The sequence below is a fragment of the Pseudorca crassidens genome, chromosome 3 (genome assembly GCF_039906515.1).
Source record: "Pseudorca crassidens isolate mPseCra1 chromosome 3, mPseCra1.hap1, whole genome shotgun sequence".
Taxonomy (NCBI): Eukaryota; Metazoa; Chordata; class Mammalia; order Artiodactyla; family Delphinidae; genus Pseudorca; species Pseudorca crassidens.
The window spans coordinates 165,081,760-165,104,043 of NC_090298.1; the positions used below are offsets into that span (position 1 = coordinate 165,081,760).

Consider the following 22,284-nt stretch of genomic DNA (forward strand, 5'->3'; position numbering starts at 1 on the left):
GGGGAGTCTCTTCTGCGCAAGCGTCAACACTGCCGGAAGTGGATTCCCATCGGAAGAGGGTAGAATACGGACCGACGCCGGATGTTCCTGTCAGATCGGAGTACGGTCGTCTGTGGCTGGCAGGCGGGTTGCGCAGGCGCAGAGAGCCGGGGCCCCGCCGGTTGAGGTAGCCGAAGGTGAGGGGGCTGTGGGTGCACCTGTGGGGCAGGAGCGGCGAGTTCACGCCCCGGTGGGTGCGGTTAGCCGCCAGACCGGGCTCGGGGCTGAGGCTAGCCTCCAGGAGGGGCCCCGAGAGAGGTCGGGGGCGGGCCTGATTGGCCTCTGTCCTCAGAGCGGGATGCGGTGACGGCCCTGAGCGACCATGGCAGCGGCAGACGAGCTGGCCTTCCACGGTGAGTGCATCCGCGACCGGGCCCGACTCCTGCCCCCTCCGCTGGCCTGAACCTCCCATCCAGGTTCCAGCTCAGATCTAACCCGAACCCCAGTCAGCTGTGAACCCCGGCCCAGGCATGAAACCCATCCCTAACTCGAATCCCGCTCCCGCCCTAAACTCAGGCCTCAAACCCGAGCCTCTACCTCATTCCAGGATCAGCCCTCAATTGCGGGCCCATGTTAGAAGGGAGAGGACACACCTCTTTCCCACTCACCAGAGTTGAGGAAGACGTGCCCTGAGTTGGGGGTGAACACCCAGGTGGTTACGGTTAGCGTTGGCCCCTAGATGAGCAGTGGGCAAAACCAAATTGTTTTGTTTGCTTTTGATAAATTTATTTATTTATTTAGTTTTGGCTGTGTTGGGTCTTCGTTGCTGTGCGCGGGCTTTCTCTAGCTGCGGCGAGCGGGGGCTACTCTTCGCTGCAGGGCGCAGGCTTCTCATTGCGGTGGCTTCTCTTGTTGCAGAGCACGGGCTCTAGGCACGTGGGCTTCGGTAGTTGTGGCGCATGGGCTCAGTAGTTGTGGCTCGCGGGCTCTAGAGCGCAGGCTCAGTAGTTGTGGCGCACAGGCATAGTTGCTCCGCGGCATGTGGGATCTTCCCAGACCAGGGATCGAACCCATGTCCCCTGTATTGTCAGGCGGATTCTTAACCACTGCACCACCAGGGAAGCCCCGAAACCAAATTGTCTTGACTCCCAAATATGCCTGTGTCCCGTATGCCTTCTTGACAGAGTTCGAGGAAGCTACTAATCTGCTGGCCCAGACCCCAAATGAGGCCACCACCAGAGGTGATCAGCTAGTTCCCCAGCAGCACGTGGCTGTGGCCATGGACTCAGGTGGCAGCTACGGAGCTGAGGACGAGGTGGAGGAGAGTGACAAGACCGCGGTGAGTCCCATAAGTCCCCGTGCCCTGCCCCTTGTCCCAGCCACCCACCCCTGCCACCCCCCAAGTGCTGAAAGCCTGCACTGTGCAGCTCCTACAGGAGAAGAAGCAGCAGCCTGGTTTCTGGACCTTTAGCTACTATCAGAGCTTCTTTGACGTGGACACCTCACAGGTCAGGCCGGGAAAGCTGGTGGGATGGGACTTGGAGTCACGCTTGGGGTTCAGCCACTAGTCACTGAGCACTTCTTGTGCACCAGGCCCTGGGCAAGTGCTGGCAATATGCACCTGGGAGAACAAGAGCTCCTACCCAGGCTGGTAGGTGTGACTGTGTGTGCTGCAAGGATGTGGCATGACCAGGACTCTTGGGAACATGGGGGACACAAGTGATATGGTGGGTTAGGGAAGGGCGCACTGGAGGAGGTGAGGAATTTGCTGAGACTTAGAGAAGAAGGCAGACCTAGCCAGGAAGAGTGGAGGGAAGCATAAGTATGTTCCAGGCACAGGGAACGGCACATGCGGAGGACCAAAGGTGAGAGAAGGCACACACTACTGCAGAGGCTACCTGTCACTCAGGCTGGAGAGTGAGGTGGGGGACTGGCGGAGAGAAGCCAGATCACCAAGGGCCTCATGAGCTACGTTAAGGAGTCTGGGTTTTATCCTAAGGGTGCTGGGGAGTCATGGAAGGGTTTAGAGCAGGAGACGCTTGAGTAGCATGGAACATGGATCGGAGGCCCCAGGCCAGGGTGGGAGATGGTAATAAACCAGGGCTGCGGAGTAGGGAACACGTTGGGAGAGATGGGGGAAGGAGAACGCCCAGGACTAGGACTTGTTGACGACTGTTAATGGGGAGGGGGGAGAGAGCCAAAAGGGGAGTCCGGGGCAGCCAAGCTGGAGGCAGAGGAAGCAAAGAAGAAGATGGCAGGCCCTGAAGCGTCCTTCAGAGTGGTGGGACACTGGGATATTGAGCGGGGGCTGCCCGGGGAAGGGGCGGGCTCCAGGCCATAGGAAGACAGGAGCCCCTGAGGAGCTTGACCCCTTTTCTCCTGGGTGGTGAAGAGCCCCAGGCGGGCTTCCATCCTAGGCCCCGGCCTTGCTCCCCAGGTCCTGGACCGGATCAAAGGCTCGCTGCTGCCCCGGCCCGGCCACAACTTTGTACGGCACCATCTGCGGAATCGGCCAGACCTGTATGGTGAGTGAGGTTGTGCATTCAGTTCATTTGATTATTCATTGGGCAAATGTGGACTGAGTGCCAGGCCCCAGTATACAGCTGAGAACAAAGCAGAATCACTCACGGAGAGCGTGAAACTTACACTCTGTTCAGGGAGATAGAGCCAAATGAGGCTGCAGAGGGCGTTGGGGCTAGGGAGAGAAGCACAGGGTTTAGAGGATGGGAACTGTGATTTCGCACGGGTTGGTCAGGGAAGACCCCTCTGAGGAGGGTGAGAGAATGAGCCTGGTTGGTGTCAGGGCGGGGTGTGGGGAGACCCCGGGGAAGAACATTACAGAAGTGGGATGTGGTGGAAACAGGCCTGCACTGCAGGGCAGCACTGTCATTGGACTGGAGTGAGCTGCCAGGAGGCCACAGAGGTGACAGGACAGATCACACAGGCCTCCTATGCTGTGGTGAGAAGGGATCTTAGTTAAGTGTCCTTAGGTGCTCTGGGCCCGGGGCGGGGGCGGAGTGGGGGGAGGGCAGAAGCTGGGAGACCAGGGAGGAGGCGACTGCTGAGGTCCAGCGCGGGATGATGGGCCTGGCCTGGGGTGGAGAGCGCCGGGTGTTGGATTCTGGCACACGTCAAAGATGAAGCCAACACGTCAGATGTGGGGTGGAAGGAGAGGAGATAAGGAGGCTCCAGAGTTTTTGACTGGACTACCAGAAAGCGGGAGTTGCTATTTACTGATGCGGAAAGGCGTGCGACTCGGGGGGAAAGGGTGAGTGTGGTGGGGTGGAGTGGGAACGTTGAATAGGAGCTGCAGGTTCAGGGCAGATGCCCAGACTTGAGACATTTGGGGGTCGTCGGCACAGAGGTGGCATAAGGCCCTGAGGCTGAACGAGATCATACAAGGGGTGAATGAATGCAGAGAAGAGGTTTGAAGACTGGGCCCCAGGCCAGCTCCCCGCTGTTAAAGAGCTGAGGGAGTCAAAAAGGTTGAGGAGCTGCCAGTGAGATGAGACAAAAGCAAAAACGTAAAGTCCTGGGAACCACGTGGAGAGTGTTTCCAGAAGGAGGGCGTCAGCTATGTCAAAGGCCATCGATGAGTGCTGGGCGCCAGCACTGGATTCAGCTGCCAGTTTGTTGCTGGTGTGACGCCGGGTCGATGAGTCGGGTCGATGGGGGGGCGGAGGGGGTGGAGGCAGCCCGGAGCTTGGGAAGAGGCTGGGACAAGATGGGACGAGTCACCTGTCCTGGGAGGTCCCACCCTGGGACCCTGAGCATGCCCCGCCCGCAGGCCCCTTCTGGATCTGTGCCACACTGGCCTTTGTCTTGGCCGTCACCGGCAACCTGACCCTGGTACTGGCCCAGAGGAGGGACCCCTCCATCCACTACAGCCCCCAGTTCCACAAAGGTAAGTGAAGTGGGCAAGGCCTGGTACCGGGCGGGGGGGGGGGGGGGGGGCGGTGCCGTGGCCCAGGGGCGATTACCTGCCTTGCCCACAGTGACCGTGGCCGGCACCGCCATCTACTGCTACGCGTGGCTCGTGCCGCTGGCGCTGTGGGGCTTCCTGCAGTGGCGCAAGGGTGTCCGGGAGCGCATGGGGCCTTACACCTTCCTGGAGACGGTGTGCGTCTATGGCTACTCCCTCTTTGTCTTCATCCCCACTGTGGTGAGTGGCGCTCAGGGACGGGTGGGCCCCGGGCACCACGGGGACAACCTGGTAGCAGCTGCCTGTGTCGTCCCCAGGTCCTGTGGCTCATCCCTGTCCCATGGCTGCAGTGGCTCTCCGGGGCCCTGGCCCTGGCCCTGTCAGCCGCGGGCCTGGTGTTCACCCTCTGGCCCGTTGTCCGTGAGGACACCCGGTGGGCGGCTGTGCTGCTGCTCTCCGTGGTGGTGCTGCTCCACGCCCTCCTGGCCACGGGCTGTAAGGTACCGGGCTGGGGTGGGCACAGGCTGGGCCTGGGGTAGGGGTTGGCTTGCTGGCTCTGATGCTGACCCAGGCTTCTCTCGGTTCAGTTTTACTTCTTCCAGCCGCTACCTCTGGAGCCCGCAGCACCTCCCCACCAGGCCACATCTCAGCCCCCAACCGTACTACTGTCACCGCCCCCACCAAGGTCCGCAGCAGCCTAGGAAGACTGGAGCCCGCAGGTGAGGAACTGTTTCCAGCTGTGGCTGAGGGGGTCTCCGGCCCCCATCCCAAGGTTAGAAGTCATGGGGCCACTCCTAGGAGTTTCTCTCTTTCAGGCCCAACATAAGGGGGTGCCTCTGCCTGCCCTGCCCCCCAGACGGTGACTGAAGGCTCCCCTGAGACCTCGAGATGATTTTGCTACTTTCCAGACTTTTCTTACAAAGCAAACACTTTTATTTTCTATGCAAAGGTGATTCAAAGAATTTATATAAAGGCGGGAGAGGGGCAGAACAGGGAGCTTCCAGGGCAGCCATTGCCCCACAGGCCACCTGCCAGGATGGGCGGGCAGCACAGGGGGCCACCCCAGCCACGGCTGTGCCTGCTCTTCCTGGGGGGCCCAGTTAGTGGGCCTTGGGCCTAGCCTGAGCTCCACCACATCCGAGTTTTGGGGTGTTAGAAACGGGGAGCAGAAGTAGAAGAAAATTGCCTGTGCTGAAACATACATTTCCTTGTTTATTAGGTTTTTTTTTCCTTTTCTTTTTTTTGGAGAGGTCCCTGCAAGGCCCCTTCCCAGGCTGGGGAGGGGCCAAAATGCCATCATAGTAGTAGGGACTGGAGCATCTACAAATACTGAAGGGGATACACAGGCCTAACGTTAGCTACAAGGAAAAAGGATGCCTTCCACGACAGACCCTTGAGGTTTCTGTGTCTGCTCAAGCGGCTGACAGTGACCCTTCCCCCCAGGGCCCACGAGGCCACCTGTCCTAGCTCTTGGTGTGGGTGTGGGACCTGCAGGGGCTCAGGGACAGGACAGCAGCAAGTGGCAGGGGCCGAGGACGGAGGGCCTTCCCGACAGCCGGGTGGGTTGTACATTCAAGTGTGAGGTGAACCCTTTGGTGGGAGGGGGCCGAGGGGCTCCAGAGGCCCGGCCCCGCCCCATCCTGAAGACTCGGCAGGGCTGCCCCTCGCCACTGAGCCTCTGAGTCGGGGAGAGGGGCTGCTGGCTCGGCCCGGCCGGCCTGATGTCTCGGAGGGTCTGTGGATTGACACTGGTTCTTTTCGTAAAAAAATAAAATTAAAAAAAGCAGCATGTCACGCCCATTGTGACCAAGGCCTGGTAGTTGAAGGGGAGGCCCCGCCTGGCCAGGACTGCCTTCCCACTGGAGACAGGCAGGGGGCAGGCCTGAGGGGCCGGGGGATGGCGGGGGGTAGGGGGGGCGCGGGCGGCAGCTGCTCCCCTCCCTCCCTGCCAGGCCTGCAGCTGTCAGGCCCGGACACACCTGTTACAGAAGATTTCAAACCCAGGTCAGGGTGGAGAGGGCAGGAGCGGGTAACAGGGCTCCCACGACACGATCGTGTGTAAAATATGGCAGCGACACGCGCTCAGGGCCAAGATGTGGGCGGGCAGCGGGCTGGGGGCGGCGGCAACATCGTGTAAAAAAGTGTTCAAGTTCCCATAGCAAAGAGGGCTGTGAGCGGGTGTTTGGGCTTCTCCGGTACAAGGGTGAGAGCCACCCGGGTGGAGGGGGGGTGGGCAGGGTCTTCATTTGGTTTCCTGGTGCTGTCAGTCCGTTCCACTCCGGAGGGCCCTAGCTCCCGTAGTGCATGGTGTTGGTTGGGATGGACATGGGCGAGGCCATTGATATGGCGGGGCCGCCCATGGTGAACTGGCTGTTGACCGCGTAGTGGGCGCTGGAGCTGCCGCCGCTGCTGCCCTGGGCACCGGAGGACCCTGTGGGGCGGGGTGTGGGCACTGAGGAGCCAGCTCTGCCCCCTCGCCCGCCCAGACCCACGGCAGAGTCAGAGAGAGAGAGCGCAGGCGAGAGGGCAGGCGGGCGCCCGGCGGTGGGCACCCTCACACCCGCGGGACCCTGCTCCCCCCGCCCACCATTACCTTGGACAATCCCCGTGCTCATTATGGAGCCCATCCGGGAGTGGGTGTGATTGACAATCCCCGTGTTGGCTGCGCAGCAAGAGGAAGGAAGGAAGGAAAGGAGATGGCGTCACCGCCCCCAGCCCGCCCGGCCCACGTGCCTGGCGTAGTGGGTGCTCACACTCGGATGTGGGGAGTGTGGGCGCGGTGCTGGCAGAGCGAGGCAGAGAGGAACGGCGCGGGGGACCTCAGCCCCCGGGAAGAAGAAAAGGGGGTGAGGCCGAAGGCCTGAGCTCGCCCCAGCGCGCCCACCCCCCATGCGCTCACCTAAAGGAATCAGGTTGTTGTGCCCCACGCTGGAGCCGCCGGCGATAACACTGCTCAGGTCGTAGGCGGTCGGCATCCCTGTGCCGGGGAGGGACATGTCAGGGGCGGGGGACAGTGTCCTGGGCAGGGATTCGAGGGGCCAGAACTGCCAGCGTTTACTCAGGAAGCACCGGCAGGTGTGTCCAGGAAGTGACACTGGCACCTGCCCCACCCACACACGGGCCTGCTCACCAGCCACGGCCATCCCACTGCTGAGGTTGTAGGTGCTGCCGGTGTTCCACATGTTCTCCGAAGGGGACGTGTAGTGGGAGCCAGGCGGCGGGGAGGGCGTCGTGCCTGTGTATCTGTGGCAGAGACAGACCGGTCGACAGGGCTGAGGGGCTGCAGGCGAGGAGGGGCACGCCCCCTCCCACCACGTGCAGGCCAAGGGCCCATCCTACCTGAAGAAGGGGTTTTTCAGATCCAGGAGGTTACTGGATTTGGAGCCTGTCTGGTCTACCTGGGCCACAATACTGATGTCGTAGCTCTGTCTGTAGAGAAGGCAGGAGGGGCCGGCCATGAGCCGGCTGCATGGATGGACTGGAGCCCTGCCTCCCCTAGCCCCGGCCAGCAGCTCACACCTTTTGTTGGCAATAAGCAGACATGTCCCTGAGAGCGTGTCCCCGGCCTTGGCGAACAGTGGTGACTGGAACAGGCACCGGACCTGGTACCAGTGGGTCAGGGGCTCCGTCGGGGCCGTGGACAGCCACACGGTCATTCTGCCAAGCAGGAAGAGGCATGCGTTTGCCCGGGCTGCAGCCCCCACCTTGTGCACCCCTGAGCTCTCCCCAGGCATCTGTGCCCTGCCACCCAGGGGTCCCCTGGGGCCCTGGAGCCAAGACAGGTTGGCTGTCCAGGAAGTTAACACACAGCCCCACAGCTATGGGGCACCCACTCACCCTGACATACATGCCAAGAGACACAGTCAGGTCCCGTGAGTAACAGTCACTCAGAACAGGGTAGACACCCACCCCGCCACAACAGCCTACTGCTTGAAGGCCAGCGCCTGCTGCCTTTGGAAGAAACAGTGGAACCCAGAGGAGTCGGGTCCTGCCCTCGCAGCCCCCAGTTCATCATCTGAGCCAGCCAGGCCTGGGCTTCCCAACTGCAGGCAAGTCCCTGGGGCCAGGGGCAGGGGCCACCTGCTCTGCCCTGTTACACTCACATGGAGCCAATGAAAGCGACGTCAAACCAGAAGGCCAGACCGTGAACCAGCCCGGAATGCAGCATGTGGAATTTGAATGGGATTTCTATCCTGAAAGGCAAAGGGCAGTGATTGCTGGGGAAGCTAGCTGAACAGGGGCTGCCAGGAGAGAAGAGGGGTACTCAGGTGTTGAGTCTCTGCCTGCCTGCCCTGGGGAGGAGAATTCTGCCTGAGGGAGCCGGCTGCGGCCTTGACCTCCAGCAGGAGCCAGACCCAGGAGGACAGGGCATGGGTGCCAGTACCTGTGCAAATCTCCTTCTTTGGCTTCTAAGAAGTTCACCGTGTACTTGACAGACTTGGCCATGAGGATCCGGATGTCAAATGTGTCCTGGGAGAGATCAGAGGTGTGACCTGACTTCAGGCACGGGGTGAAGTCCTGAGTCTGGCCACGGCGCCTAGGCCACTCAGCTAAAACCAGTTTGCCCTTCTCAGACATGCTAGGGGGAGGGGGAATTAGTACAACACAATGGAAGGAAATTAGGTGACAGCTCGCAAAATGACAACCATTCATCTGCATTAAAGACTTGGCAGTTCCACTTCTGGGATTTTAACCTACGGATCTACGTGCACATGTACAAACTTACACATGGAGTTACAGATTGCCTATAGCAGCGACACGCTGGAAACCATCTAATGAAACAAGTAATGGCCCAACAATAAAAGATTATGTACATGAAAAAGAATGAAGAGGCTGTTTATGATGGGGAAAGATCTCTAAGGTAAACTGTTAAACAAGTTCACAAAAAAAAGAAAAAGAAAAAGTTAGAGAACTGTGCACTGACGTCCACTCCCAGCCATGACGGAGATTTCTTATCAGACTAACACTGCTGCCAAGAACTATACGAACTGAATAAAAAACAAAGGAAAAAAACCCCAGTTGTCTGAAATCACTGGAGAGCGACCACAGCAGCTACAGCTTTGGGGCCAAGATCCTAGAGAGAGGAGAGATGCTTTTCGGCCTGTGCCTTTCCCCTTGGGACGGGGCCTTTCAGCAGCCTCCCTGGGTGGGGAAAGCAAAATGGGGGTTCGGGATTACCAAGGCAGCTAGCACTCAAGGGGCCAAGATGCTAAAGAAAACGGAAATGTGGAAATTTGAGGTGGACAGTCTGCCCGTGATTTCACTTCGTGGCATTTGCCAATTCCTGAGCTACATGTGGGATGGGGGTAGGGAAATCAAGCAGAAAGCTACTTCTATGAGATTAAAAAGCTAATGAAAGGTTCAGCACCATGTTGGTGCTCGGAGTATGGAACAAGGGGCCCTGTGAACCACCAGGCTCACCGAGACCATGAAGACTATGCCCTAAAGCAGTGGTTCTCAAAATGAGGTCCCTTCCAGAGCACCCTCAAGGTCAAAACTATTTTCACCATATAACACTGTTTTCTGCCCTTTTCATTCATTCACTCACCTGTGATACCACAACAGATTGAATGCAGAAGCAGAATCCAACTGTCTTCTGCTAAGCCAGCCATTAAAAAGATTTGCAAATTTAAAATGTCGCTAATTCTTGCTGGAAAGTTTTGCAATATAGTTTTCTTTTTAAAAATGCTATTTATGTTAACACGTAATGGGTTTTTATTGTTATCCTTAAATTAACTAATGTGTATTTTTAAATTTCTTGGGTTTAGTTTTCAATGTCAATAGATATTGACGGTACATCAATCAATACAATGCACACAAAACTTCTTTGGGATCCTACATTTTTGAGAATGTAAAAGGGTCCTGAGACGAAAATGTTTGAGAACTGCTGCCTTACAGGGAAACCGGGCGATATGCCAGTTAAGCAGAGTCTGAAAAGCAACCTCCAAATGTCTTAAATGCCTCATAGGACCAAGGTAATCTGTCATTATGGCTTCTTGCCTGAACAAAAACGAATCCTTGGATAGAAAAACATCATCCAGAGCCTCTATAATTTTTCATTCTGGCATTCAATGACCAGGCATACCAAGAGACAGAACCAAAGTACCAAAAACCAGGAGAAGAAAAAACAGAAATACACTTACCACTTATCCAGATACTAAAAGTGATCAGAGACTTAGAATTAACATGTTTAAGGAAAAAAGGTGAACAAATTTCACAGAGAACTGAAATAATAAAAAAAAAAATAAGCAAAATGAAACTCTAGAACTGAAATTTTAGAAAACCATGGGGGAGGAGGAGTTGGATGGGCAGTCAAAAGGAACTACAAACTTCTAGTTACAAGTACTAGGGATGGAATGTACACCATGATAAATATAATTACCTCTGCTGTACGTTATACATGCAAGTTGTTAGGAGAGTAAATCCTAAAAGTTCTCATCACACACAAAATTTTTTTTTCCAAAAACAACAAAAAAAATTCAGATTAGACATAGTGATGAGAGGATTGGAACTGGGAGATGGATAAGGAGAAAACATGAAAATTATGCAATTGGGATAGAAAAGTGTAAGTATAGAAAAGAGTATAAGAATCATCTGAGAAATGGTGAAAAGGTCTAATGTATACATAATCAGAGTTCCAAAAGAAGAAAGAGAATGGGACAGAGGTAGTGTTTAAAGAGATGCTGGGCTTCCCTGGTGGCGCAGCGGTTGAGAGTCCTCCTGCCAATGCAGGGGACATGGGTTCGAGCCCTGGTCTGGGAGGATCCCACATGCCACGGAGCAACTAAGCCCGTGTGCCACAACTACTGAGCCCGCGAGCCACAACTACTGAAACCCCGTGCACCTAGAGTCCGTGGTCTGCAACGAGAGAAGCCAGCACACCGCAATGAAGAGTAGCCCCCGCTCACTGCAACTACAGAAAGCCTGCACGCAGCAACAAAGATCCAACGCAGCCAAAAATAAATAAATTAATTAAATTAATTTAAAAAAAAAAAAGAGATGCTGCCCTAGAGTCTCCCAAAACTAGTGAAAGACAATCAAGAGGGGGATAAATAATATATACCTTATTAAAACAAAAGAAAGCAAGAAAAGAGTTAAAAAGAAACAACAGGATAAATAGAAAAATAGTAAAATGATAGATTTATAGCCATAAAGAGCTGTAATCACATTAAATACAAATGGTCTAAATATTCTAATTAAAAGACAAAAACCTGTCAATCTGGTTAAAAAACAAAACCCAAATATATGATATTTACATGAGGTAAACCTTAAGTAATAGGTTATAAGAAGGCTGAAAGAAGAAGGATGAAAAGTATGTATCCTATAAAGATTAACCAAAGAAAGCCTGAGTAGCTAAACTATTGTCAGAAAAAAATAGACTGTAAGGACTTCCATGGTGGTACGGTGGTTAAGAATCTGCCTGCCAGCGCAGCAAACACGGGTTCGAGCCCTGGGCTGGGAAGATCCCACATGCCGCAGAGCAACTAAGCCCGTGCGCCACAACTACTGAGCCCGTGCGCTCTAGAGCCCGTGCTCTGCAACAAGAGAAGCCACCACAGTGAGAAGCCCGCGCACCGCAACGAAGAGTAGTCCCTGCTCGCTGCAACTAGAGAAAGCCCGCACACAGCAACAAAGACCCAATGCAGCCATAAATAAATAAATAAATAAACTAAAAAAAAAAAAAGACTGTAAGGCAAGAAGTACTACTAGAGATAAGAAAAGACACTTGTTATAGTGACAAAAGGATCAATCCAACAGGAAGATATAAAAATAATCCTAAACCTGAATGCACCTAATAACAGTAATGTCAAAAAAAATAAGGCAAAAACTATCAGAACTAAATGGAAAAATAAATCTACAATCAGTAGTAGATAGGAGAAGCAGACCAAAAAAAAAACAGTAGAGAGAGAGAAGACTTGACCAACATGATTAACCAATGTGACCGAACTGATATTAATATAACAATGTACACAACAAGTGATTGGTATACAGTTTTCTCAAGTACAGAGGGAACATAAACCAAGAGAGACCACATACTGGGCATAAAGCAGCTCTCAACAAATTTCAAAGGACCAAAATCATACAGTGTATATCCTCTGAACGCAGACAAACTAAGGCAGAACAATATGTTGATTATGCTATACTTTGAAAGGAGAAAAGGTTAAATATATGTATATTTGTATACGCACATTTAGATATAAGACTTCTAGAAAAACACACAACAAAGACTGTTTGCCTATAGGAAAAAGAACTGTGGCTGGAGATGGACGTAGGGAGGCTTTCCACTTTTATACTTCTTTGATTTTTGAACCATGGGTCTATACATCAGTTCAAAAATCTCAATAATTAAAATCAATCAAATAAAATCAGTTCACCAAGGATCAATTCATCTAATGACAGTAAACACGTTACTGCGTGCTTACTATGCGCTAAGCACTCTACATGCATTGCTACTTAACTCCCAACATCCCTGTGTGAGAGCTCCGTGCAGGGGCAGAAGCTCAGAGAGCAACGGTGGCCTGCCTAGTGCTGCACAGCTTGCATAAGGCCTTACAGGAAAGCCCATGCCCCTCTCCTGTCCCCCCAGAGGAGGGCCATGCCCAGTGCTACTGTGGTAGTGAGTGCCCTGGGTGCCCCCACTCACCACCACAGGCTGCCGGAAATACTCGTCCACCGCAGCACCTCGAAGAGCTGACAGGTCCACTCCGTGGAAGGATGGCTGGTACCTGCAGAAAGCCCCCGCCCCCCATGGCAAGGTCACCAGCAGCAGGACACAGTTGGGGCAGCCTGCCTTCTCTCCCAGCTGGCCCTCATCCAGCCCAAGTCTTTTAGGTCCTACTGAGGATAAGGAATAAGAGAAAGGTGGGGCCATCCCTGAGAAGGCAGGACACCCAGGGGCACACTCACCAGAAGTTGGCCTTGGTGAACTGCTCCATGTAGAGCTGTTCATCCGTGAAGGGTGCGAGGTGGACATCACCAATGGTGGGGAACATGTTTCCTGGGAGTGGGGGCAGGGAGGGGTACTGGCGTCAGGGTGGGACATTCAGCAGGACCTGGCAGAGCCTCCAAAGGGCCCCAGGACCCCAGCTCTGGGCCTTCCCAGCCTCTCACTCATCATTCACTCATTCATGCACTCAGGCAATGAAGAGATACTGAGCACCTACTCTGCCAGCGGCCACTGAATACTTGACGTACACCTCCTCACTAAACCTGTACAGCTAGCCAGGGAGGCAGGGGGGCCTGGCCTCAAGTCCCATTACAAGGGCTGGGAGACAGGAAAGCACCTGCCAGAGCCTCAGGGGTAAGTAAGCAGTGTCTGGGGTGTGGCCAGGCCTCCAGGGGCCCTGCTCCGTCAGCCAGACCGTGTCTCTTGGAAAGGCGTGCAGCAGGGAAGGCAAAGGAAAGTGCTGTGGACAGAGCAAGGGTGAGCCCCAGGCTATGGCATCATGGGCCCCAGCTGAATCCCCACCGCAGGACTGCCCAGGCTCTGGCAGGCAGGGTGGACCACTTGCATGGCCTGAAATGAGAGGGGGACTCAAGGAACAGACAGATGAGTCAGAGCCAGTGGCAAGGAGAGCCAGGGCTCAGGAGGCCCCGCCTACTTCTAGAGTCTAGGGCCCCAAGTCACCTGGCCTCCAGATGTGGGCCTCCCTCCCTCCTCTTATTCCAGGGAAGAGTACCTGAGATGCTGGAAATCTGCCTTCTCAAGCCTTCCTTCAGCTGTAGCCACTGGGGTGGGGAAGGGAGGGGCTCACTGGCCCAGAGGCCACAAGCCAGGCCCCCTGCCCAGGAGGAGCCCATCAGCCCCCCAGAGCATCATGGAAAAGCGCCCCCAGCCCTGAAGGCACCTAAAACTATGCAGCTGCGGGGAGGGTTCCCTTAATCCCCCAAAAGAGCTTCCTGAGATGGAATGAAGCCACACTCATGCAGGCTGAAGGGGAAGAGGTTAGCCCCAGGCCTCATCCCGGACAGGCTGCTTGACCAGTGGGATGAGTATGCAGCTGCCCACTGGAGCCTGACTCCTGTCTGTCCTTCCGTCCCATAAGGAGGAGTCCACATCCTGCTAGGGCTGCTGCTCCCCACCCCACCCCCGACTCCCCCCCCCCAATTCCCCCCCACCCCACCCCCGGCTAGCTTGGCCCATCAACAGGGCAGAGCATGAGAGCAGGTCTAGGACAAGCCTTGGGGCAGCCTGGCTTCCCACACACCTGGATCGCAGGACAGAGCTGTGGGGAATGGCAGCCACCTCCTACCTCCCACCTCTCGGAGTGGAGCCTGAGGCAGGTCCTTCCCCACAGACCAACTCCTCCCCTGCCCTCCATGGGGCCGCAAGTGCACGGACCTCCCGTGCTCTGCCCTGGCGGGGGTCGTCTTATACCACACGCGCACACACACACAGCCCCTTTCCTGTACAGAACTACTCAGAACGTGCCCAGAACTGAGCAGAGAAACGGACACATTGGCAGATGTTCACGGCCACGCACAGACCAGACCATCAGTGACACAGATGAGCAGGTGTCAACAGTGACCCAATGACCCCAGAGCACAGACAGGCAGGTAGTGACACAGACAGGAGACCACAGCCATCAGCTGCCCCCCAACACACAACCCCCATTCCCACTCTCTCTCTCTTACACACACACACACACACACACACACACACACACACACACACACAACCCCACCCCATGGTGATGAGTGCAGGAGTCTGTCAGGCTGAGGGCAGGGTCTACAACGCTAGGAATGAAGACGACAGGGCAGTTCCTCGGGGAAGGTGCCGGCCACAGAACATGTCCTGCTCCGACCACAGCCCAGCCAGACACTGTCCCCCATGGGCCATGAGATGCCAGAGGCAGCCCAGTGGCTCTCCGCGGGCCTGAGGGAAGCTCCTCCGTACCCTGACCGAGCAGACTGGGCAAGTGGACACGTGGCCTCGTTTGGGGCCCAGCCAGCTGAGATCAGGTCTGGGTAGGGAGCGGGGGTGAAGGCCCAGATGCCCTCTGTACCCCAGGCCGCCAGCTCAGGCCAGTGGGGAGCTAAACCACACCCGTGCTGACTAAGCGGCAGCCAGGGGCTCTCTGAAGGGGCCCCAGGTGCGCACCCCTGGCCTCGGGCCCAGGGAACGCCCACCCAGGCAGTGGCCCGCACCAGCAGGGACACTCACCCCCAGGCCTCAGGTACTTCTTGGCATGGAGGTAGCTCTCGAGCATGCGCTCGTTGAAGAGCATGTAGCCCATGGGCTCCGAGATGATGATGTCCACCTGCTCGGGGAGTGAGACCTCCTCCACCTTCCCGGGGATGACCACGATGCGGTCCGTGAGGTTGTTACTTTTCACCAAGACCTGAGGGCGGGCGAGCCACAGGGGTCATGGGGGTCCTCGCGGGGGAGGGCCTCCGTCCACACTCGGCCACCAGATTCCCCTCTGCCTCCCTGTCAGGTCGCCCCTCCTGCAGCTCCGCAGCCTCCTGATGTCACCTTGGGGACGAGGACAAGTAGGCCTTGCTACAGCCGCCAAAGCTAAAGCTGGACACACCTTCCGACCCAGCGATTCCAATGCTAGGAATCTGCCCTACAGACGTGACCTCACACGGAGAGGGGACACGTGTACAGGGGATGCGGTGCAGCGTTCGTGCTACGGACTGAGAAGCAGCCTCAGTGTCAGTTACAGCCTGTGTCTCCACACACAATGGTTCGTCCAGGCAGAGGGATGCTCTGCAGCCACTAGAAGGAGTGAGGAAGCTCTTTACACGATGACACAGACGTATCGTAAAGAGAGCACAGCCAGGTGCAGGACGGTGGCGTGTACATTCGTGTGGGAGCTGGCGGGTGGAGAAGCCCATGGGGGCTCATGGAGCGGCTCCGGGGAGCTTCTGCATACGTCTCTCTCCCTCCAGTGGGGGGGATCTAGGTGGTTGGGAGCCAGAGGTCAGGGAGGGAAGCATCCTCACTGTTTACCTTTGTAGCTTTTAGGTTTTCAACTTTGTGAATGAGGGCTTCAGTGCCAAAAAAGCATCAACTGACAAAATGAAATCCTGTTGTCATCCACCTCTCAGGTGGGGCTCAGAGAGGTGGGGGGCTTGCCCCGGGCCGAGATCCCACCCTGGTCTGTGTGACTGCACAGTCCACCCCTGAAGCACCAGTCCATCAAGCTCCTGAAGGCCCCAAATCACCCCTGAACCCGGTGGGCCGCCATCCGTCACGGAAGGGAGACTACCTCAGGCCCAGCAAGCCCCTCCCCCCGAAACCACTCAGTTTCGGGGACAAGAGACCAAAGTAGAGAATGATATTCCCAGGCTCCCCTGGACCCGGGGGTCAGGTCTCCTGGGGGCTCCCAGCAGGGCTGGCTTCCCCAGGCTGGAGCAGGCACAGAGCTGGGGCACGGAGACAGGTTGGGACCCCGAGGGCCACGGACCTCGGCGTGCTGGGCCATGGTGCTGGCTTCCACCGCATAGATCTTCCTCGCTCCAGCCTGGGCGGCGAAGAACGACAGGATCCCAGAGCCGCAGCCGACGTCAAGAACAATCTGAGGGAGGAGGGGGCAGTGAGGACAAATTAGTGGTAAAGTGACATGATCGTAAAGATGTGCGTGTCACGGGGCGCTCCCTCCCCGCAGACCCACCCACGGAGCACGCTCTCCGGCCTGCGGCCTGCTTCCCCTCTACACCAACAGCTGCCCACGAGGGTGCTTTCTGAGAGCCACAGGAGCCTGCAGTTTGGATCCGAAGGTGGTAGAGTGGGACTTCTGAGGACAGCTAGGATGTTAAGACCAGTACACACTCTCAGACCCGATTCAAGAAGGAATGGGCTGTCTATGCAGCACGTGGGAATGAGTGCTCACTGGGTAAGGACACCTCTGAGCCCCGCAGCAGAACCACTGAGACGCAGGGCTGACTGGCCAGGGCCACGCGGCCAGCAGGAGGAGGGCAGCCTCCCACCCCAGGCCCCACAGGGCAACCCCGCAACCTGGGAAGAGCCCCGGGGAAAGCTCCCACTCGGGTGCCCTCTCCAGGGCTGCTGGGCCCCAGAGCACAGGCTCTGGGAGGAGTCCCGGCTAGTGTGTGGTAGACTGTCCCACAGTCTGGATTCGTCTGACTGCTTCCGCACACAAGCGGAATCAGGATAAACATTTCTGGTGCGCACGCGCTAAAGGAGACCTGCTCTGGGCGCGGTGGTGGGGCACAGGGCGAGCGCCCAGCAGGGGGGCTGGTGCTGTCGGGTGGGAGGGCCTCGGGTGCCTCTCAGAGCTCTGGATGAACTAGGAAATGGATCTGCGTCCTGGGAGAGCTGGAAGAGGCCGTGCTGAAGGGACACGGGCTTCCCGGGCCCCAAACACTGCCCCAGTGCTGCCCACGCCAGCCGCCAGGGCATAGGGATGGCCGCTGTGTCGAGGATGACTCCTCCCCAGCCTGTGGGGCTCAGGCCCTGGGACCGGGAGGCTCAGTCACCTGAGGGGATTCTCAGCAATGCTGGGGGAGTGTATCACCAAGGCGCCGGATGACATAGATCCACGTGGATCATGTGGAGAGTCCCCTAGATATGTCGAGAAAACCACAAGCTTTCATGTGGTTAAAAGGGAAAAACAAACTCTAGGCCGTGAGAAGAGAACAGAATAAAATTTCACCTCCGAATATATATACTCTAGTCTCTTTTTAATCACGAGTATATAGTTGATCCTTGAACAATGCGGGAGTCAGGGACGACGCGAACCCCACCACCCAGTAGAAAATCTGAGTATAACCATACGGTTGGCCCGCCATATCTACGGGTCTGCAGCCGCAGATTCAACCAACTGTGGACCGTGTAGCACAGTTGCTCCTATCTATCGAAAACAGTCTGCATATAAGTGGACCAGTGCAGTTCAAACCCATGCTGTTCAAGGGTCAACTGCTCACTACTTGGTAACAGTAAAAAGATTTAAATATATTTTAAGTATATTTAGGGAAGTGACTTCACCTAGGGAAGTGACTAGATTACACTACCTCCACGTAACTTAACAGTACATGCCACGACACAACATTAAGTGGGGGAAAAGTATTTTGCAGGAAGCGAATGTAGAATAGTCCTATTTTGTATATCTGTATTTTAAAAAGACTATAACCCTAAAATATATATGCTGGTATACGCATGGGGAAAATTTTGGAAGAAGAGAGCTTTACTGTTGGCAGTGGTCATTCTGGAGGGAAATGACAGAGGCCTTTCACGCCCATCTGATACACACTGGGCTTCTACAAAAAGTAGATTTTGCTTTTGCAATCTGAAAAAATTAAAGATAAAATCAATGAACAAAGGGGGGAAAAAATAGAGGCTACTGAGCCAGTGAGGTGGGCACGGAGCCTGAGGGAGAGGGAGGAAGGCAGCAGGGTGGATGCAGCCGGCCCCGCTCACCTTGTCCTTGAAGTCCGTGTGGTTCTGCAGGATTGCGCGCTGGTAGGTGCCTGTCCGCACGTAGTCCTGCATCATGTTCTGCTGCTGGGACAGGTAGCCATAAAACTGGAACAGAGACATGCCAATGGCACAGGGCACGCAGCAGACAGACGGCCGAGGCCCTGGCCGACGCTGTGACAGAGGAGGGTCCACTTCGGGCAGAGATCTCCCTGGGGAGGCCACACCCCCTTTGCTGGCCTGGACTCCCTGGCTACCTGCTCCGGTAGAGGGAGCTGGAAGCTAGAGGCAGCCCCCAGGGAGGACACCACCACCGTCACTGTGGCCAAAGGACACAGTTGGTTGATACCTGGTCCTGGAAGCCACCCAGGAGAACTCAGGATATGCCACACGCAGGGTTCTGGGATCAAGGGCCACCTGCCCCATCTTAGGGGCCCCAAAGAAGTGGAGGAGTGGATCAAACAGAACCCTAGAACTCAGAGCGCCAGGCAGGTGAGGTGCTGTGGGGTCTCTTTGTAAGACAACAGGCGATCGGGAGGCAGCGTGGCACCTGGGCAGGGGCACAGGCTTTGGCATCAGGCAGACCTGGCTTCCCATCTTGGCTCTGTTGCATAATAGCTGTGTGACTTGGAGCAAGTCACTTAACCTCTCTGAGCCTCAGTTTTCTCATCTGTAAAATGGGGACAACAATAGTACTTACCTCCTAGAGTTGTTGGGAGGGTTCAAGTACTTCCGTACGTGTCAAAGCGCTGGGGCCAGTGGCTGGCATGCCCTACGTGTTCAGGACATTGTAACTATGCTATCATTACTCAAAATGCCTGTGGACCTGAGCTTCACCTGCACTCAAATCTTTCCAGCAACCCTCGTAGGCAGGCACTGGCATCTCTGTTTCACAGATGAGGAAACTGAGGCCCAGCAAGCGGAGGAAACCTGCCCAAGGTTACTCAGCGAGTAAGGGGCAGAGCCAGGACATGAACCCGGGTGGGCCTGCCCTGTGCCGCATGGCCTCTGGGGGCCACCGGGGGCAGCAGCCTGGCCCAGGCAGTATGTACCCACCTGGAAATACTGCACAGCAGAGGACTCCTCCGTGCGCTCACTGAACACCGACCGCTCCAGGGTGTGGCCCCGGCAGGTTTTCAGGATGTTATAGAAGGAACAGAAATCTGGAAGGGGGAAGCCGGCTCAGGGGTGGCGGGCTCTGCCTAGGCGTGCACCCCGACTTTTCTACCTTGAGCACGAGTGATCTGAAACCGCCTCCCCAACACACACATACACACAAATGTTGAAGTTGAAGGAAAAGAAGAAGGGCAGCCAAGCCTGCCCTTGGTGACTGGCACGGGAGAAGGCAGGTGTCAGGGGCGAGCGTGCTCCACGCGGCTGGCGCTGCTTCGCCAGAGGGCAGCTTGGCCAAAGCCTTCAAAGGATGACCCGGGCATCAAGTCTCTGGGACTCACCCCAGCAGACACCCGCGGGTCCACCCACAGCTCACGGCAGTGTCTGTGGGTGGCAAGTGGACACAGGGACACCACCCCAGTGTCCGGTCAGAGGGGACTGGATGGACCCCAGTGGACACTGAGAAGCACATGACAGAACCAGTCAGCAGGGGTCTGCAGGACCAGGTGTTACGTGGCAAATGAACTATGTTTATGAACACAGACCACTAAATTGCATCAAGAAAAAGAAGCAAACAAAATCATGAAGACAGATAGGATGGTGGGGGCCAGGGGCTGGAGGGGAGGGGGTAGGGGAGGGGAAGTTAGTGTTTAATGGGAACAGAGTTTCAGTTTAGAAAGATGAAAATGGGCGATGGAGATGCGTGGAGATGGTTGCACAACAACGTGAATGTGCTTTAATACCTCTGGAACCTGGACACTTGAAAATGGTTGATGGTAAATTTTACGTTAGGCGTATTTTAACACAATTAACTAAAAGACAGGACTTCCCTGGTGGCGCAGTAGTTAAGAATCCGCCTGCCAATGCAGGGGACACAGGTTCGATCCGTGATCTGGGAAGATCCCACGTGTCGTGGAGCAACTAAGCCCATGCGCCACACCTACTGAGCCTGCGTGCCACAACTACTGAGTCCTCACGCTACAACTACTGAGCCCGCACACCTAGAGCCCGTGCTCTGCAACAAGAGAAGCCACCGCAATGAGAAGCCCGCGCACCTCAACGAAGAGCAGCCCCTGCACACCACAACTACAGAAAGCCCACGTGAAGCAATGAAGACCCAATGCAGCCAAAAATAAATTAAAAAAAAACACCTGAAAGACAATATCTTAAAAATATACAGTTTGGGAAGATAAAACAGTTCTGGAGCTGGATGGTGGGGATGGTCGCACAATGTGCACAATGGTTGCACAATGAATATACTTAATACCACTTAATACCACTGAAATGTACACTCAGAAAGGGTTATTAACATGGTAGAATTGTTGCTATGTATACTTGACCATAATTTAAGAAACTGATAGGATTGAAAGGAAAAAAATCAGAATATAACTATCCATGAAGCAGAAAAAGACTAGGCGGATCTAAAACATCAACTCTTAATGACAACCCTGGTGGTGTTTCTGTAACTTATTTTTTTAAACATTGAATTGGGATTGATTTTGGATAAAAAAGGAAATGGAATGTGGAGCTCTGGCAGGAGGTGGTCAGCCACCTGGCTGCTTTCTCCCAGCCCGGCCTTCTCTCAGCTCTGAAGCCAGGCCACCTGAGGGCGGGTAGTCCTGAGGGTCTGGGCTGGGGGAGCCTCCTCTCTCCAACGGGGGCACTGAGACAAGTAAGAGGGCTCTGGGGAAGCTGGGGGCAGCCGTGGGCAGGCGGCCTCTCCATCCTGGGCTCTCCTGCCCCAGCCCCTGCGCCGACCACCAGGCCCACTGACTTCGGCTCTGCAGGGACCAAGCCCGGTTGCTGGACCCTTTGAGGGGTCTCCAGCCCAGGGCGGCTCACCACCTCCACTGCTGACCCCCACCCAGAGCCACCAGCAGCACTCGCCTGGGGCTCCGCAAGCCCTGCTCATGTGTCCCCCAGATGGGTCTGCTTAGAACCCTCCAGAGTCTCCTCTGCGCTCGGAACAAAGCCTCTGCCAACCTCAGGACCTTGTCTCACCCCATCCACTGCTGCGGGAGGGCTGGGCCCCTGACCCCCATGTGACCGGCTCCTCCAAGAGGCCTGGGGTGTGGGCAGGTCAGGACAGGCCTCTCAGAGGAGGGGACATATAAGCAGAGCCCAGAAGGACCCAAAGGAGCCGGCGAGGCCTGGGGCAGAGTCCAGGCAGCGAGCACGTACTCTTACCGTGGACATATTTCTACTTGGGAATATTTCTGATGTTGGTGGGGCATTCGCTGGGTCAGATGAATGGGCTTTACCCGGGCTCCAGGCCCCCCGCCCGCCACGGCTGAGAGCCTAAGCCCCCTGGCTCTGGGCGCTCCGTGTGCTGCTGGGACAGAAGGGAGACGTACCGCTGGGCGTGGCGAACTGGATGAGGACGCTGTTGCAGCCCAGGGTGATGATGAAGGACTGCTTGCCCACACGGCTGCACTCCGTCTCCCGGGACACCGAGCACTTGAACACACAGACGTCTTCATCTGCGAGAGGAGGGAGGCGGGCATGAGCCGCCAGGTCCTGGGGCCACCTTCCCCCCCCCTCACGGCACCCCAGATTCTTCCAGGGTGCCACAACACCCGCCCCACAAGCGCTGCCATGTGCCCTGCCTGCCCAGCCTACGCTGAGGACGAGGCGCTGGCTGGTCAGCATCCCCAGCGGGGACACAGGATGCAGGCTGTCCAGCAGGAGAGGACAGGTGTCCACAGGGCAACCGGGGCTGAGGGGAGGGGACGGGGAGTTGCAAGGCACTGGGGGGCCCAGGGGGCACGTTCCCTCACGGAGCACCTGCTGGTGCCAGCCCCATGTCACTCCTGGGCACTGAGGTGGGAAGACACAGGGGAGAGAAGGCCAAGCCCGGCAGGGTCAGAGGGTCACGGGAACCCAGCGG

The 22,284-nt window shown here is 56.1% G+C and overlaps 2 protein-coding genes across 9 annotated transcripts in view; one reads left to right on the top strand and one right to left on the bottom strand.

Annotated features, from left to right (window-relative positions):
* Positions 1-41: 41 nt before the first annotated feature.
* Positions 42-5,687, top strand: YIPF2 (Yip1 domain family member 2). Of its 5 annotated transcripts, none has more exons than XM_067733741.1 (10): positions 42-176; positions 332-392; positions 1,164-1,318; positions 1,407-1,487; positions 2,372-2,504; positions 3,767-3,883; positions 3,975-4,141; positions 4,219-4,401; positions 4,489-4,620; positions 4,717-5,687. In XM_067733741.1, exons 2-9 carry the CDS (start codon positions 362-364, stop codon positions 4,600-4,602), a joined length of 981 nt encoding a protein of 326 aa, XP_067589842.1. In that variant the 5' UTR covers positions 42-176; positions 332-361; the 3' UTR covers positions 4,603-4,620; positions 4,717-5,687. The 5 variants fall into 5 exon arrangements, with proteins under 5 accessions (XP_067589842.1, XP_067589844.1, XP_067589843.1 ...); XM_067733743.1 differs by having other exon boundaries at positions 91-166; XM_067733742.1 differs by having other exon boundaries at positions 108-392; positions 4,700-5,687.
* The window catches only part of CARM1 (coactivator associated arginine methyltransferase 1), a 41,593-nt gene continuing 24,120 nt past the window's right edge, over positions 4,812-22,284 (bottom strand). For 2 of the 4 annotated variants that reach the window (XM_067733736.1, XM_067733738.1), the window contains exons 2-16: positions 21,752-21,877; positions 19,341-19,447; positions 18,288-18,392; positions 16,315-16,425; positions 15,066-15,243; positions 12,809-12,899; positions 12,546-12,627; positions 8,286-8,371; positions 8,005-8,094; positions 7,421-7,558; positions 7,241-7,330; positions 7,032-7,144; positions 6,801-6,878; positions 6,495-6,563; positions 4,812-6,332 (exon numbers count right to left, since the gene is read on the bottom strand). In XM_067733736.1, the coding sequence (XP_067589837.1) occupies positions 6,190-6,332; positions 6,495-6,563; positions 6,801-6,878; positions 7,032-7,144; positions 7,241-7,330; positions 7,421-7,558; positions 8,005-8,094; positions 8,286-8,371; positions 12,546-12,627; positions 12,809-12,899; positions 15,066-15,243; positions 16,315-16,425; positions 18,288-18,392; positions 19,341-19,447; positions 21,752-21,877 (1,607 nt within the window). In that variant the 3' untranslated portion in view covers positions 4,812-6,189. Of the gene's footprint in view, positions 6,564-6,800; positions 6,879-7,031; positions 7,145-7,240; positions 7,331-7,420; positions 7,559-8,004; positions 8,095-8,285; positions 8,372-12,545; positions 12,628-12,808; positions 12,900-15,065; positions 15,244-16,314; positions 16,426-18,287; positions 18,393-19,340; positions 19,448-21,751; positions 21,878-22,284 lie in introns of all 4 variants that reach the window. The other 2 variants (XM_067733737.1, XM_067733734.1) reach the window with 2 other exon arrangements.

Coding starts and splice junctions, on each gene's coding strand:
- YIPF2 (XM_067733741.1), top strand. CDS start 362: ATGGCAGCGGCAGACGAGCTGGCCTTCCACG. Junction 393..1,163: donor AGACGAGCTGGCCTTCCACG/GTGAGTGCATCC, acceptor CCTTCTTGACAG/AGTTCGAGGAAGCTACTAAT. Junction 2,505..3,766: donor GAATCGGCCAGACCTGTATG/GTGAGTGAGGTT, acceptor CCCCGCCCGCAG/GCCCCTTCTGGATCTGTGCC.